General features: G+C 39.4%; 1 protein-coding gene across 2 annotated transcripts in view; it reads left to right on the top strand.

Moving 5' to 3' along the window:
* Positions 1-18,254, top strand: part of LOC129237355 (probable serine/threonine-protein kinase yakA) — a 189,339-nt gene that overhangs the window by 167,645 nt on the left and 3,440 nt on the right. For both annotated transcript variants that reach the window (XM_054872044.1, XM_054872043.1), the window contains 2 exons: positions 15,438-15,697; positions 16,121-16,213. In XM_054872044.1, the coding sequence (XP_054728019.1) occupies positions 15,438-15,697; positions 16,121-16,213 (353 nt within the window). The remainder of the gene's footprint in view (positions 1-15,437; positions 15,698-16,120; positions 16,214-18,254) is intronic.

Genomic DNA, 18,254 nt, shown 5'->3' with positions numbered 1-18,254 from the left:
GACCGTTGACTTATATTCCTATTGACCACGAAGAAGAAGAGGCACTAACACCCAACCACTTCCTATTAGGCAGCTCCAATGGTGTTAAGCCGATTGCAGAACCAGTTACTGAGGGCGTCCTAATGCGTCGTAACTGGCGAACATCACAAAACCTTGCGGACGCGTTCTGGCGACGTTGGCTCACCGAATATTTGCCCACCATCACTAGGAGAACTAAATGGTTCGAAGACGTAAAAACAATAAAAGTCGGAGATATTGCTTACATAGTTGATCCAAACAACCCAAGGAACTCTTGGCCCAAGGGTAAGGTAATTGGCGTGCGAACGAGTGCCGACGGAAGGGTTCGAAGCGCTACTCTCCAGACAATCTGTGGAATCTATGAAAGACCTGCTGCTAAAATAGCCGTTCTAGATCTGAAAAGCTCGGTACATCCCAATCGGCAGGATATACCAGGGGGGAGTGTTGCGAACAGTCTGGCAGCACGGTCAGGATAGATCCCACTGTAGCTCAAAAGCAACATTGAATACGTGTCGATCGGTGATTGGTCGATGAAAAAAAGGAAGAAAACGGGAGAAAGAAAGAAAATCGAAAGGCGTGGAGGAAAAGCACAGTACGTGAACAGTAACCAAGGCAGAAAGAGCTACCAAATTTTTAATTCTCTTTGTACACATCATTTAAATAAAGTTTTGATTTGTTAATAAAGTAATAGAATTGCAAAAATTTTGCCAACAATCGGTATTCACATTACTGGGTGTAATCAAGAATACAATACAAGATGCCTCCGATTTGCGGATTGTAAATAGGGAGACTAGACGAAATACAAAATTAGCAGAATGTTATGGCCCACCTACAACCTCAAGCAATAGTCGACATTGATAAACATAAAACGACAGGACGCCTGGAGACTCACGGCACTTATAACTGGCTTTTGGTCTGTCTGGGAACAAGCACCCAAAATGCCACAGTTGTAAACAAGCAGCGAAAAAGAAAACGATTTTCCATTTCCTCTGTCAATGCGCTACTTTATTGAAGGAGGGAATGTCAACCCTGTGCAAACCACTGTCCGAGAGTCTCAAAAAACTGTCTAGCTTAGACCTGAACAAGTTTTCTTAAACCGGTTATCCAGCTCAACCGTTAAACAAGTTGGTAACTAGGATGTGGCGCAGAGGCGCTAGATGAACTCGGGTTGAATCACCACTCTACCTAACCAACCAACCAACCTACCTTCTTTTCGATGTACCTATTTATAAGAAGTTCTCTTTACTTTGGAATGCACCTATTTCATAGGTTATACACTGCGTTGAATAGTTATAGTTCATGGACCTAGGAATTAGTTTCGACAATTTATTTGTTTATTATTTAATTTTAATAATTTTGTATCGATGTCGATCGTATAAATCCAAGTTTCAAACTCGCAATTAGAATAAAAAATAAAAAAAAATTCGGGTGTGCCCATTGAAATGGGGTATAATGGTGCAGGTTTGAAGTGTCCCAGAAGTAGCGTTAATGGCGGTCTTGTGCAGTTTCTCCATATAACGAAAGCGCAAATATTCTTATAGAGTAAAGAACACACAACACTGTAACCAATAAAATAAAAAATTGTCAAAGTTCCACGCGACTTTGGGTCAATTGAAACTCAAAGAACATTATATCGAAACTTTATGCCCTATAAAACTGTATATCCGAAAATTTTCTAAGAGTTCTTTTTAGAAAGTGTTAATTTATTCAAAAAAATTTTAATTCGCATTTCTTTTTTATTTTATTGTAGATCTGGATTTATTTGCTTTTTGTAGGAGAACAAACTGTACATATTTGCATAAAAACATTATTAAAATAAAAAAAAATAAAAAAATTTAGTTGTCCAAACTTCTCACTTAGTCCTAGTGCAATAGTTATTGAAAGCGGTGTGTATACGATAAAGTTACCATGCCAGTTAATTTTGTAACTATGTGCGAATCCAGCTTTCTGCAATCCTTTATTCAATGATATAATTAGGAAACTTGTTGACTTATAAATTTCACTTGAAGTGCCTCAATAGCAAAATTCTGCTTTAAGGCAAGCACAAATGTGCAAAGCCTCACTTACTCGTACTTACATTGCTTTTGTATGCAAGGGTATAAGTAGACTTACTTACCTACGCACTAAATTGCACAGTTCTTTACTCGGCTTAAGTCAGTTGTGTTTGCTAAGCTGACAAAAGTGACGACGCATTACTAAATAGGTGCTATCATAGAGTATACAAATACTTATGCAGATATGTACATATACACATACTTTCATATACGTTTATATGTATATGTGATTGAATGAATCAGTGTGTGGTATTTATTTGTTGCTTACCATCTCCCACAGTCAATCACATTGATAATACTTGGCTCTTGATGCCACTTATGTTTAGTATACAAGAGATTTCTCGTGCATAAACGTCAACTTATATAGGGCGACCAGATAAGTGCGAAAGAAAAATAAATTTAAATAAAACACCAACGGTGTGAGATGATAAACTGATACTGGCATTACTTTGCAGCCGCATGCTATTATGCAGGGAATAGCAGATCACTTAAATGATCGGCCGAGTTTCGTTGGCAATGCTTCCAGCGGTCGCCTCACTTTCTGATGACTTAACTCATTATGTGCGGAATTATTCCGGCAATACTAACTCGCAAATTGTCCTCCAATTTGCCTTAAGTAATTGGGTTCGTAGAGTAAGCTAAGACTTTGACGCAGAACTTGAGCTCTTATGGTCAGACGACCCACTCACAAAAAAGTCTGTTGACAGCGCTCAAACTAAATGTTGACAAATGATATTTAAAATTTGTAATAAGTAGAATTACAACCCTGCTTGTGAACCAAAGTTGCGCACTCATTCTTCTTCGTTCTATTCTATTTTTCATTTGCATACGATCAGTCGAGGAAGAAGGGGTGCAAAACTGCGGTAAGTTTCCAGTTATATTTTATTAAAATACAAAATGTACATATTAAATTGAATTTCAGAATCAACAATTCTTGCCATTGAGTTAGTAGCAAACCCCTTTCATCTCATCGTAGCCGCAACATCTTTATTCGCAGTTTTGATTATTTGTGATTAACTGCGTATTTTTCCCTGCCGTAAAAGAGTGAAAGTTTGGGGCCGTTTAAATGAATGATCCGGAGGAAACCATAGAGAAACGCCGCAGTCCTCGGCTCAACAAATTAGAACCAGAGTCAGGTGAAGTTCAGCCTAATTCCACCGCCATCATAAACGACGCCGCCTCCGCCGCCACCACGCATACCAACGCCACATCAGAATCCGTAAGTTTAAAAATGGAAATGCAGAATCAAATCGCCACTCTTCAAAGACAACTAGAAGAAGCACAGGTAAGATTAAGTGAACAAAACCGCCACTGCCAAAGGCTAGAGATTGCTTTGCGTAGCTCAGGTCATTTAGATAGTGCTACATCCATAGCCACGACAACAACAATACCCGTCGTTGCGTCATCGTTAGCACCCGCTATAGGTGCTCCGTTATATGAATTCCCAAATTTTTCATGTACTTCACGTATGCAAAAATTGTCGGTTAACGCAACAACAAATAACATCGCGCCATCGACCATAAACAGTTATGCACATTTTGCGACGTCGACTATCACGAGCAGCGCTGCCACGCTGCCAGGCCAGCAAGCCGCTGAAAACGGTGGTAGTTTTTTTTCGCTGCCGTCGTTAACTGCGAGCGCCGTCTTTGCGCCAACGTATTCAATAAAGGGCCAAACACACGCTACACTAGATAATTCTGGCGTGCCGTTTACATCGTCGTCGATAATTTCGCCCCCTGTTTTTAATAATTATAACAGTATTGTTCATGGTCCTATGCCAACAAATGACTTAAACAATTTTTCATTTTTAAACAATTCTGCAACAGTACCACGGAAGTTGCAAGATTTACCCGAATTTAGTGGCGAGCCAGAAGACTGGCCAATTTTTTATACAGCCTACGTCCAATCGACTTCAATGTACAACTACACTAATCTGGAAAACAATCAACGGTTGCAGAAAGCTGTTAAAGGAGAAGCGCGGGAGGTGATTAAATCGCTTTTAATTCATCCAGACAATGCCAGCGCCGCCATAGAGCAACTCCGTTTTCGCTTTGGCCGACCCGAACAATTAATTCAGAGTCAGCTACGTCAAGCGAGGGATTTGCCTAATATTTCGGAGAATGCATTGTCCAAACTGGTACCCTTTGCCACTAAAGTGAGAAACCTAGCAACATTCTTACAGTCAGCGAATGGACAACAACACATCGCCAATCCTACGCTATTAGAGGAACTATTAGCTAAGCTTCCTATGAGTAAGAAACTGGAGTGGGCCAGAGTCGCCGCCTCAATACAGCCGTATCCGACAATTGTACATTTTAGCGCTTGGGTAAGTGAACTTGCTAATCTGATATGTACAGTGCAAGACATCGACAATAAAGATCAAAAGCGTCGTGCGGTGTTACATACATCCGAAAAACAGTGTCCAGGTTATGCAGGTGTAACTCCCGTTAAGTGTCCGTTATGCCAGGAGCAACATAAACTGCAAGATTGCCGTCGTTTTTTAAATGCTGCAGTGTCTAATAGATGGGAGTTCGCGAAGAAACATCGCGCTTGTTTTTCATGCTTGAACGTGGGCCATAACACGCGTAACTGTCGCCGTAAAAAGCTTTGTTTAGAAGAAGGATGCCAGCGTAGACACCACAGTTTATTGCACGAGGCCAATGCTATTACGCCGACCCTAAGTTTATTAAAGGAAGAACAAGGTGACGTACGAGGAAACGTGTTGAGCTGCGCAAACGTTAGCAGCACTAAACCCAAGCTGCTCTTTCGTGTGCTGCCGGTAACCTTGTATGGCGATAATAAGCGCATCGATACGTACGCCCTATTGGATGAAGGTTCTTCAATTACGATGTTAGACAGTGATTTGGCCAAGGAGTTGGGAATACGCGGCCGTCGACATTCGTTAGATATACAATGGTTTGGAGGAAGAACAGCCCAAGAGTCGACTGAGGTTTTCAATATTGAAATTAGCGGTGTTGGTAAAAATAAGCGCTACCTACTGCGCGACGTGTATGCCGTAGCTAATCTAGGTTTGCCCATGCAGAGTTTAAGTCGTGATGATTTAAAGAGCAGTGACAAATCAATTTCGTCTCTGCCTCTTCAGCCATATTTTGATGCTGTGCCTCAACTTTTAATTGGAATCGATCATGCACACTTAGGCTTGCCGATTGACATAAAAGGGGTTAGTGAGCAAGGTCCGTACGCTTGCAACACTAAACTAGGGTGGGTAGTTTTTGGTCCAACCAGTCGTGCGTCGTTAGCAACCCGCTCTTGTCTTTTTTTACGTACCCAAGAAATGCAAGAAGAAGAAGACATGCGACAACTTGTGATCGACTATTTCAATATTGAAAGTCTTGGCGTTAGATCTTCGCCACCTGTCGAAAGTAATGATGACGTCAGAGCTAAGATGTTACTTGAAGGCACAACTAAACGAGTGGGAGGTCGATTTCAAACAGGGCTATTATGGAAGGACGACAGCACACAACTGCCCGATAATTATACGGCTGCTCTACATAGGCTTGAAGGGATTGAGAGAAAGACGAAACGCGACGAAACGTTCGCAACCGCGTACAAAGAGATCATTGATGGGTACCTAAGTAAAGGCTACGCTCGAAAGCTTACGCCCAAGAAATCGAGAGTAACTTCATCCATGAAATGGTACCTCCCACACTTTGGTGTCGTCAACCCAAATAAACCTCAAAAATTACGCCTTGTTTTTGACGCAGCGTCTCGATTTGAAGGGGTATCTCTGAACTCCAAGTTATTGAAGGGACCACAGCTCTACATATCACTACCTTCGATTTTATTTAATTTTAGAACACGTGCAGTTGCAGTTTGCGGAGATATTAAAGAGATGTTCCACCAGGTAGCTATACAGCCAGTAGACAGGTATGCACAGCGTTTTCTTTGGCGTGATGGCGAAAATACTAAGCCACCTGAGGAGTACGAGATGCGAGTGATGATTTTCGGCGCCGCGTGCTCGCCTTGCTCGGCGCAATATGTCATGAGGCTGAACGCCAAGGAGCACCACGAAAGTCATCCTCGTGCAATTAAAGCTATTTTTGATCATCATTATATTGATGATTTTGTTGACAGTTTCGATGGAATTGAAGAGGCCGTAGATATCTCAAAGCAGGTTCGTGACATTCACAGCGATGGTGGATTCGAGTTACGTGGATTCGTATCGAACTCAGAGAAGGTAGTTAAAGAATTAAATGGTAGTACGGCAACGAAACAGATCGCAGTCGGTGAGAGCACAGAGAAGGTTCTTGGGTTATATTGGGAGTCAGCAACTGATAATTTTAAATTCAACCTGAAGTTCCATCGCATTGAACAAGCAATAATCACAGGCGAAAGGAGTCCCACAAAAAGGGAACTTCTTAGTATTATTATGTCAATATTCGATCCGTTGGGATTTTTAAGTCACTTTACTGTTGCAGCCAAATCTCTTATGCGTGAAGTATGGCGTCGTGATGTCCGTTGGGATGAGCCCATCCCAAATGATGTGAATATAATATGGGAAAGGTGGCGCCAGCAGATGCACAAAGTAACGGGATTTCGTGTGCCGAGATTCTACTTCCCACATGGTGCGCCTTCGGATTTGGAGCTGCATGTGTTCGTTGACGCTAGCGAAGAGGCCTTCGCTGCTGTCGCCTACTGGAGATCAAGAAAGTCGACTGGTGAAGTTGGTGTTACGTTAGTTTGTGCGAAGACGAAGTGCGCTCCACTAAAGGCCGTAACCATTCCACGCCTGGAATTGCAAGCAGCCGTCTTGGGTGTACGTTTACGGAAATTGATATTGGAAAATCACCAAATACGCCCTGAACGATGCTTCTTATGGAGCGACTCCAGAACTATCTTGAAGTGGATTGGAAGCGAACATCGATGCTACAAACCGTATGTGGCACACCGCGTTGCAGAGATTTTAGATGGGAGTGAAGTTCGCGAATGGCGATGGGTGCCAACGAAAGACAATGCAGCCGATGATGCGACAAGAAGCCATGGGAGTGTTGATTTCTCACTAAAATCTCGCTGGCTACAGGGACCGAATTTTCTGAGACGCGATGAAGAGACGTGGCCTGCTGAAGAAAACATCAGCAAGATCTTTGTGGAAGCAGATGAAGAGCTCCGTTCTAAATTTTCTTTAATTGCCAACAACTATATTTTTATAGATTACAATCGTTTCTCAAATTTACTTAGATTAAAAAGAGCAGTAGCGTGGGTGCTTCGATTCATAAACCGCTGCCGTAAACGGGAGCTAAAATATCTGGAATATGGACTTACTGCTGTTGAACTGGAAGCCGCGGAGCACCTATTATGCCTACGCGTTCAATCGGAATCATTTACTTCAGAACGCAACAGTATCGAAATTGGTAAAGCCATTCCAAATGACAGCGCATTAAAGCAACTTTCGCCATATCTGGACGACAGGGGGCTACTTCGTGTACAAGGGCGCATAGATGCAGCTAGCTTCTTACCGTATAACGTCAGAAGACCGATCATACTGCCGTATGGACATATATTTACGCATCTGGTCGTTAATTATCACCATTGCACAATGAAGCACCAGAATCACGAGGCGACTATAAGCAATATACGTCAGAAATACTGGATTCCCCGAATAAGGCAAATGCTACGACGTGTAATAGCCGGATGTAAATATTGTCAAGTCAGGAAGACAGAACCTCACGCGCCTATGATGGGTCCTCTACCAAAGGATCGTTTGAAGCCCTATGTACGACCATTTACTTATACGGGACTGGACTATTTTGGGCCTATTTCGGTTACTATCGGGCGGCGAACTGAAAAGCGTTGGGTCGCGTTGTTTACGTGCCTCACCGTGCGCGCAATCCACCTGGAAATCGCCCACGACTTATCAACGGATTCCTGTATAATAGTTATGCGCAACTTCATGAATCGGAGAGGGGTTCCAACACGTCTACGATCTGACAATGGGAAAAACTTCATCGGGGCCAACGAAGAAGCGAAACGTTTTCCTGATGTTTTTGACACTGAGCGAATACAAAATGAATTGTCAACCAAGGGAGTTGAATGGTTCTTCAACTGCCCCGCCAATCCATCTGAAGGAGGAATTTGGGAAAGAATGGTGCAGAGCGTTAAAAGGGTTCTTCGACATTCATTAAAAGAAAAAGCGCCACGTGAGCATGTCTTACAAAGCTTTCTGATAGAAGCGGAAAACATAGTAAACTCACGTCCATTGACGCATCTGCCCATCTCTCCCAACGAAGACGAACCATTAACGCCTAACCACTTCCTGATTGGCGTGGGTAATATCCCTAAAACTCCAACGGCCAACTCTCCTGGTGAAAAGATACCTTTATTACGCAAGCAGTGGCTCATTGCACGAAGCCTAAGAGATGCATTTTGGAAGCGGTGGGTACTGGAGTATCTACCAACGCTAACCCGAAGAGTTAAGTGGTGTGAACGAACCGCGCCTCTAAAAGAGGGTGATGTAGTATTTATTTGCGATCCGAATGTGCCAAGGATTCAGTGGCGACGTGGTATTGTTGAGCGTGTGTACACTGGCGCAGATGGTGTGGCTCGGCGTGCGGACGTGCGTACGGTTGGTGGACTTCTGCAACGAGCGGTATCTAAATTGGCAGTCCTGGATCTGGAAAGTGGTGAAGCTGATCGCTCCACGGGGGTGGGGGTGTTGACAAATGATATTTAAAATTTGTAATAAGTAGAATTACAACCCTGCTTGTGAACCAAAGTTGCGCACTCATTCTTCTTCGTTCTATTCTATTTTTCATTTGCATACGATCAGTCGAGGAAGAAGGGGTGCAAAACTGCGGTAAGTTTCCAGTTATATTTTATTAAAATACAAAATGTACATATTAAATTGAATTTCAGAATAAACAATTCTTGCCATTGAGTTAGTAGCAAACCCCTTTCATCTCATCGTAGCCGCAACACTAAATAAGGTCCAATAGTGCCGCTACGCCACAAATCACACTAAATAGTAAATCTTTATAGATGCACAGATGCTTGGTAAAACAGTTGTGAATTCTGTTCATAACGGCAACTTTGCATATCACTGCCGCTAAGCTAAAAATTGGCCTCGTCCGAGAAGATGTTTTTATGGCCAACATACGTATCACCTTATCCACAATTATAAGGAGTTTTCGAATGGTGAAATGGTACGTGGTTTGAATATTTTGAAAGTTGATTGTCTTTGGAACTTTTACATAGCAATTGGAAAAACTATCATTATTAACTGGCCACCCTTTCCATACAGCTTATTTGCTTCTAGACAACTGCTAAAACAGTATACTATCACTATGTTGTAAAAATCTTCTAGAAAATTTTAAAAATTTAAAACCCATGAATCTCTTGCTTCGTAGGAGCCAGTAACGGTTTTTACTATATTTCTGCGCAATACGTTTTATTGTATATTTTATTCATCAAACATTACTGAGTGACTGAAATTTCCATGTATAGCTTTTATAGTTTAATATTAAAGCTTTGGTATAAGTATAAATTGAAATCGTGAAACTATTTTTCTCAAAACCATAACACCATATGTATGCCCTTTTGTGCCCCAGAAATGTGTTCAGCGTACAAAAATACATCACAATCAGTCATAAATTAAAATATATACATAAGTATCAGTTAGGTCAATGGGTTTGCACTTAAAAAAAAAAATGGGTTAATGAGGAGTAGCAGGTAAACTGCTGCTATGACATCACAAGAGATTGGCAAAGGCCTAAGTGAGTCGCTTTATAAACTGTCAATTCTACCTACCTGCCTACCTACCTACAATCTTTCTTCTATAAAAATTACATGCTTGAATTTTTTATATGGAAGAAAAAGCCTAGCCTATGATTTTACTGAGTTATTCTGGATGAAAGCTTCTTGGAAGTCAAACGATAAGGAGCTTGCTGGAAGCCATGTCAAATAAAAGCCAACGCAACTTGTAAATGAATTTCATATCACGTAACTCATAGCCGCGGCGGACACTTACCGGATATCATATTCAAAAATAAATCCCATGAAGTTATCTACATGAAAAAATGCATTCCAACAATATGTCTGATTTTGAGTTCTCAAGTTCTTAAAAAACACCCTATACTTATCTATACGCGATGCATCGTTCATGTCAGCAGTTGGTTTGTCGTCAAAGTTTATGAAGAAAGGCTTGCCTTGTTAAAGGTGGTTATAGCGAAATACCTAAATTATGATAGTTACAATACAATAGTTTTTCTCTTTTCGGTGCATAAGAGTGTTATGTTGCTACCTAGTATTATGTAAATAAGTGTTTAAGTTTTTGAAAGTGTGGCCAATGTCAGATCGTTAACCGGCTCTCACTAAATTTGATCAGCTGATAGGCTGACGTAATAGAGGATGTGTTTACAAAAAATGAGATTGGGTTAGTTATATACGAAAAAAATCAACACAGTCTCTACTTACGTTGCTTCGTTGTCTTCTGAACAACGACTGGTCGAGTGTGGGAGTACGTGTAAAATGAGCCGGCAGAGTACTACTGCTGAGTATCCAGTGACGTGGCAGCCGAAGTTTACTCGCTCAATTTCGATTTTCACCATGGAACTTTAGCCTCCACTTCAAATGGAGAATTTAGCTGAATTTTTCACGATCATTTCACATGCATTGGCAACGAAGTGTCACTGGTTGATTTTTTTTATATACCATATAAAAAAAATCCCAAGTGAAGTCACTCCATCAGCTGATTTTGTTTTAATTTCGCTCAGAGCCGAATATCGGCCTGCTAAAGAGCACACCTCTAAAAATCTTTTTACCATGGTTTGCTATTTAGTTTTGGTGAAAAAGAAAATTGTGAGGAGAACTTCGGCTTCCACATCACTTGTGCATTCGGCAGCCGAATTCTGCAGATATATTCACACACTCGTCCAATCAGTCGTTGTTCAAAAGGCGAACGAAGTGTCATTGGTTAATTTTTTTCGTGTATATCCAACACAATCTCAATCAATGTAAAAACATACCCTGCTACGTCAGCGCATCAGCTGATGCTGTGAAATTCGCTGAGAGCCGGTTCGCGCTCTTTCATTGAGCACACACATCCAGTAATCTATCATTCTTGAAATTAGCCAATGAAACTCGCTAGAGTAATTGAGATCGACGAAACTCATCCAATGGCAGTCTGATGGACATACTTCAGGTCCAGGCTCTATTTCGGAATTCAATTTCTTTTAACACTTTAAAAAAAATCATTTAGGGATATTTTGGTAGTATTACATATATGAAAATCTGTTTTTTGTGCACTTGCAAATATTTTCGCAGTAATACAAAAAAGTTCATATAACCAATCACTTGCAAACTGGAATCGTTAAAGTATGTTACTAGGTTTTTCAAGTTAGAGTATCTTATTTAGTATAAAATGATTTGGCACTGATTTCTAATAATTGTTTATTGGAAAATGTACATTTAATAGACTAAAATAAGTGCAAATTATTTCGAGAACCTTTCAAAGTTAAGTAAGTTACTACGAAAATGGAAAAGCTCCTTATAAAAAGTATCTGCCATTCGGAGTCGACTTAAACTATAGGTCGCTCCATTTGGGGATCAACATCAAGCGCGCACCACAAATAGGAGCTCGACCAAACACCCAAAAAGGGTGTAAGCGCTAATTATATACATACATATATGTAGCATATATATGTATAAAAGAGAAAGAAGAGGTGGCTGATTGAAGTAAACTTTATCGATTGTCAAAGTTCAGTAGCATAACCACGCATGAAGAACATGTCCCAGTAGTGAGTGCTTCAATGGTAAATAGCTTACAAGGCGGAATATGCCACACTCTGTAGATTAAGTTCTGAACTGGGTATATTTAGAACAGCTCATTGCATTAGGTTAGAGAAGAAGATTAAAATCTCTAACCTATCTCGTGCTGATAACAGTTTGCAAGGGGCCCGACTATAACCATCCCTTAGTGCCGTCTATAATAGCGGAGCACTATCTCATATGCCGTTACGCTCAGAGGCTAGGAGCGCAGACAAGAACATGAAGGGATGATTATGAACCAAATTTGCCACTGTTCAGCTTTATTCAGATGAAGATTCACCACTTTCGGCAGACAACTCTTTAATTAGTTGAGAGATCTTAGCACTGTACAAATCTAGAATCTTCTAGAACTTTTGAACAGTTCACATTGATTTTAGGTAGATCAGTACAAATTTCTTATTCGCCAACACAATGGGCTATGCGCTTGAGTGTGGCCTCTAGTGGGCAATAGCTCCAACCTATTCTAACGATAAGAGCAATGTTTTGAAGATTCCCGGAACGAGTCTTTGAACCATTTCTAACTTATTGTATTATATTTTTTTTACTATAGGTGACAGGAACAGGTTTTAAATTTAACGTTTCTCCCTAACCTCTGCGCGTATGAGCTTCGTTATTTGTGTGGATTATTTAGTGCGGGTTATTGTAGTACACGGCACGGACTGCTCGTCTGAGTTTTTATTCACGCTACAATATTCGATGTCTACGTGATGCACCAAGTTAAGATTTGATCCGGTAATGGGTGCGAAGGTTCCGGGCAACAACTTCAATGGCAAACAGCTCACAGCCGGGGTCCAGCTGTTGGTTGCTCAGCCTCCAGTGCTTTTCGCTTGGCTTTGCAGTTGACTGCATTTCCCAATACTTCGCTGCCATAAAGGAGAATTGAGTTTGTAGCGACCGCCTTGATTAGCCTACTAATTTGGAGATAGTCCAGAAGTGAATAATACGAAACTAGTTCTTTAGGAGTTTATTTGAATATTTCATTGCAGTTAATCAATCCGTTCATGAATAGGCATGGCTGAGCAGAAAAGAGAAAAAAAAAAAACAATAAACGAAAGCAAATTCACGCCTTGCGACGCTTGTAGAGAGAAGAGTGCTGAGATGACAAGAAAATTACTAAGGAGCCAAATTCATATGGCGGCCACAAAAATTCAATAAGTCTGCGTGTGTTTTCTAGGTATGCCGAGAGTTATTCACTTTCCTTGCCAACATCAATACTTATACACGCATATAAGCAAACTCACACGTCAACATGCCTACCAGCCGCAAACGATTACTTGAAGCAAAAAATCCTCCCTAGTAGACGTGTTAAATGAGCTTAAAATTAAATATTTTTCCTTGTAATGTTTTGTGTACGTTATCTCAAATTGAATTCCCGATTCACTTTGTTCTTTTGACATTTTGATGTTGGCATTTATTTTTTCTTTAATTTCAGCAAACTGTCAATTATCAGGGGAAATCAGTAGAATTTAATATTAAGATTATATTTAATTGTGTTGTTATTTTTGACATCAGATATTCAAGTTTTATTTTTTCCACATACATATGTATGTATGTTGTTATATTGACGAGGTAATAATTTTACTGTCTGCCCACCTAGAAGGCATGCAATCCATATGCCAAAATTAATTTGGAAGTCTGGTAAATGCATGGAAAAAGTTCGAAGAAGGAGATGGGAAAACTCGGTGTGCTGCTCTCTGGCTGAATATCAAAAAACCAAAAAATATAAAATTTAAATAATAATAAGAGGCTGTATTTGATTTTTCAACCTTAGAGACTTTGCAGCAGAAAGTTGTGGCACAGAAAGCCTTTAAAGGGAGATTTCTGATAGGTTTATCTAGCCAGAGCGCCATATAAACTTGGCGATAAATTACGACGCAGTTAAGGCCAACATTTGAAATGGATTATATTTAATCTTAGTATTTAAAAAATAAATGCCATGAAGGGTTTCACACAATCAATTTAAAATCCGATACCTCTTCATTGACCACATGGGTGCGAAGGTTCCGGGCAACAACTTCAATGGCAAACAGCTCACAGCCGGGAGGAGCTCGGCCAAACACCCAAAAAGGGTGTACGCGCCAATTGTGTATGTGTGTAATCTCTCACAAGATGACTGAGCAGGTGCATTATCATGATGCAAAAGCCATGCATTTTTTTCAACAACTCCAGGCGTTTTTTCGGGCTGCTTCATGCAAACGCCGCATAACTTCAAGGTAATACTCCTTATTTACCGTACGACCTTGTGGTATGAACTCCTGATATACTGCGCGATGGTAATAGAATAAAACAGTGAGTAAAACCTTGGTATTTGATTGAACTTGGCGTGATTGTTTTGGTCTTGGCTTTCCTGGACTCTTCCATTGGGACAATTGGCCTTTGACTTCGATGTCATAACCATATACCCTTGATTCGTCCCCAGTTATGTATGACCCTTTTAAGTAAATCTCATTGTCATCGAATCATCATTGACGTCATTCAACAATTCCTGAGTCATGCTCATGCGACGTTGTTTTTGGTAAAAATTCAGCAATTTTGGAACGAACTTTGTTGCCACACGCTTCATGCCCAAAATTTCCGAAAATATTGCATTCCATAAGTCAACCAATATGCTGATATCCTCAGCAACTTCTCTAATTGTGATTCGACGATTCTCCATAACAATTTTCTTCACTTTCTCAACATTTTCATCAGTTGTTGATGTGCTGGGGCGTCCAGATCGAGTGACGTCATTTCACATCTACTTGACCTTCTGTGAAAAGCTTGTACCACTTTTAAACATTTTTTTGACTGTCATCGTATGCCGCTGTCAACATTTTAGGTGTTTTTGAGCACCTAATTCCATTTTTAACACAAAATTTGATCCAAATTCTTTGATCCATTTTTTTTGATAGCAGAAAATCGCCGAACACGCAAAACACTTGTCTTATTTATGTCTCCCACAAACAAACTAAACAGGCTATATTAGTAAAATCGTGAACATGTTTGCTAGTCGAGTGTACCAACACAAAAAAAAAATAATAATTGAAAGTTGAACGTACGTAGCCCGCGAAATTTGATTATTCACCTTATTTTTTGAACAAACTTCGTATAAGGAATGCACTTTTCCATTGTGTAGTACAAGTTTTAAGTAGAGAATATGCGCAAAATGTAAAAAACCAAAAAACATTGTAAAAAAAAAATGCAAAAAAAATTTCTTCAAATTATGGCAAACTACGTATCAAAATTTCCTTTCAAATTCTTAGTGAAAATTAAAAAAAAAATGTTTCGCGTTTCTATGCATTTTGTGTAATATAAAAGTTGAAGTTTTGGTTTATAATTTATTTATTTATTTTTTTTTAATATAAATTTTTTACGAAAAAAATATAAAAATTGAAAAAAAGAAGAAAATTAGTCAAAGTTGGTGCTTCAGTTTTTTCGTAAGCAGTATATGTATTGTATTTTCTCTCATCCCTTAGTTGCTATGAAACACACCTTCCTTCGCGTAGTTTTCATTTTTACACTCATTTCATGGATATTTGAATATCTTTTGTTAGCTCCGTATTGGCATATTCATTTGCATCGTTCTCAAATTTATCGTTTCAGCGGATGTATTGGTTAACGACAGTCCTGTACACTTAACCATCTGTGACACTGCCGGTCAGGATACATTGGACAAATTGCGCCAACTGTGTTATCCTGACAGCGATGTGTTTCTCTTGTGCTTCTCTGTGGTAAAGCCAGATACGTTTCATGCTGTGAAGACGAAGTGGGCGCCAAAATTCTCAAAGACAAAAGCCGCATTGATACTCGTCGGAACACAGGCGGATTTACGCAACGATGCGCAAGTGTTGAATAAATTGCAGGTAAGTGGCCGTTGTACACGTGCATAGGTATTTATGTGGGTGTGCATGCGCTTCATACGTCAGTAAGAGATATAGTCGAAAAAAAAAAATAATAACGCGCGTGTCGTAGCTTTGTGACACTACATGGTGTATACGCACTCGATGCTGGTTCAACTTTGTCACAAATGTTGCGGATGAAATCGCTAGCGGCTCACACATATTTACTATTTTATCATTATAGAAATATATGTAGCTCGAATTTATTGTATTTTATTTCGTTTCATTGGCTTATGCTGGATGAAAACGTTGAACAACAACAATCAACACACAACTTATGCCGTTCTGCTGCTTACTGTGCTCAAATTTACCGTTTTGTGTATATGTATGTGTTCTCATCACTACCTACACCATGCGCTTGTGCATTTTGTTCCTGCATTTAATCAGCTTAATGGCGAAAAACCAATTTCATATGCTGATGCCTGGGATTTGGCAGCGACTGTTGGCGCAAAATACATCGAGACTTCCTCAGCAACACAGGTAAGCAGAAACAAAAATATTTTATAACAATAATACGATAGTATTTGTGCAAAAACATAGCTTTTCCCTCTCACTTCAAAACCTGCCCATAAAACACTAATTCCGAACATTAGAATGCAAAAGCAGTTTGATTGTGAAACTAGTTTCAAACGTGCTATATTTTAAATACAAATATTCTTTAAAACTAGAAACCAAGTACACGAATAAACAATTTTTACAATCCCACATATCCAAGTGGAATAGCAAATTAATTTGCATCTATTTGCATCTATTTGCATCCAATTTCTCCAAATATGAAATATTCACGCAAACCTAGTGTTCAGAAAATTTGCAACCAAAAATATTACATAAAATCCCTCTACTTTCGCAAAAAATAGAAACTTTAGTACTTCTTAGCGAGTTTTGAATTTGCAACAAACACCAGAAAGAGCAAAATCCCCGGATCAGATCGATTTTCATGTCAAATGCTAATAAATCTCCCCTTTCATCTCTATAAAGGCATCCTACAATAAAATAGTTGAGAGTGGACTGTACCCACAAGTTCGAAAATCTTTCCGTCATCCCAAAGCCTAACAAACCGTCAACTGAAATACCTGGGTACTTACCAAAAGCACTACATTACTGCTTGAAAAAAAACAAGGAAGAATTTTTTATAAAAAGCTAAAGTGTTTCGTGACTCTCAATAGTTTCATTAGCCAGCATCAAGGGCCTCTAAAAAGAAATCAAGGGACAATGGACACCTTATTATATTATACTATATTTTGAGCACAAAGCATCAATGGCCATACGTACCAAGCCTAGACGTTCAAAGGGCTTTCGGCCGACTTTTTCAACACAGAGTTTTAAGCCAACTTGATGAGTGGAAAGTTGGACCAAAAACGTACAATTTTGTGAAAAGCTTTTTAGCAAACCGCAAATTCCGCGCAACAGTTAAAAATTTATACTCAAGCGCACACAGCTTATACAATAACTTCCACAAAGTTATCGTACTTCAAAACTCATGAAATTGAATTAATGAATTTGTCAAGATATTGCGGGCTTTATTCGACTCCAAACTTAGCTTAAGCAACAGTGTATGTATTGCATTGTATATATAAGTATGTATAGCTAAGAGACTTGATATTATAAGCTACTTAACCTCAAAAAAATTATTTGCACACGAAGAAAATTGTACGAACTTACTTAGAACACTAATCTTATCTTCAATTGAACTGGGGGGCTCCCACTAACACTCGACTTGTCTAATAACCATATCATGCTGACGCTCTCAGAAGCATTCGGTCTTTAAAACCTCACTAGTTTAAGTGATCCTATCTGAAGACAGGCTTCTTACAAACGAATAATTCGTGCTTAGCTTCACACTTAAGCAGATAGATTTTGTCATTTTGCTTAATAAACACTAATTTCAGGAAGTGTCATATTGGGATTTCCTTAACTTTTGAGTTACATTTATTCAAATACGTACAGTGAATACAGATAGTGGTAGTTTACTCAGTCAATTTTGGTAAAGTAATGGAACATTTGAAAAAAGTTTTATAAATTTCGATTACAAAATATTGATAACACGAGCTTTCCGAAGCAGATTCAAAACTGTATGTGGTGCTTAAGTTTCAAAGTATAACTTATAGAAAAAATCGAATCGAGTAGAAAAAGTGCGTGTAGCGTAGTACACATAACAGAAGTGAAAAGGCAGACAAAGAAAGAGGGAGAGACCCGAGAGAGAATGAGAGAGAGAGAGAGAGACAGAAAGAATATATATATAATATATCTAAATAAATTCACAACATTTGCAGAAAATACAAATAGACAAAATTTACAAAAATAACATACGCTGGTCTCTCTCGCTCCGATGTATTAGCGTGGCGTTAGAGCCGTGCGCACATATAGCGTCTAACACTATAACCTGCATAGACAAGGCACGCCCATGAGCAATACTATCTATCCTATTCTAACAGTATGTAGCTCTCTTTCGCTCTACTATAGTAATATGGCGTTAGTGTATAGTATAGTAATATCGCGTCACTCTCTTTTTCTCTCTATT

The sequence above is a fragment of the Anastrepha obliqua genome, chromosome 2 (genome assembly GCF_027943255.1).
Source record: "Anastrepha obliqua isolate idAnaObli1 chromosome 2, idAnaObli1_1.0, whole genome shotgun sequence".
In the NCBI taxonomy this organism is placed as follows: Eukaryota; Metazoa; Arthropoda; class Insecta; order Diptera; family Tephritidae; genus Anastrepha; species Anastrepha obliqua.
This window is presented reverse-complemented; position numbering and strand designations above follow the sequence as displayed.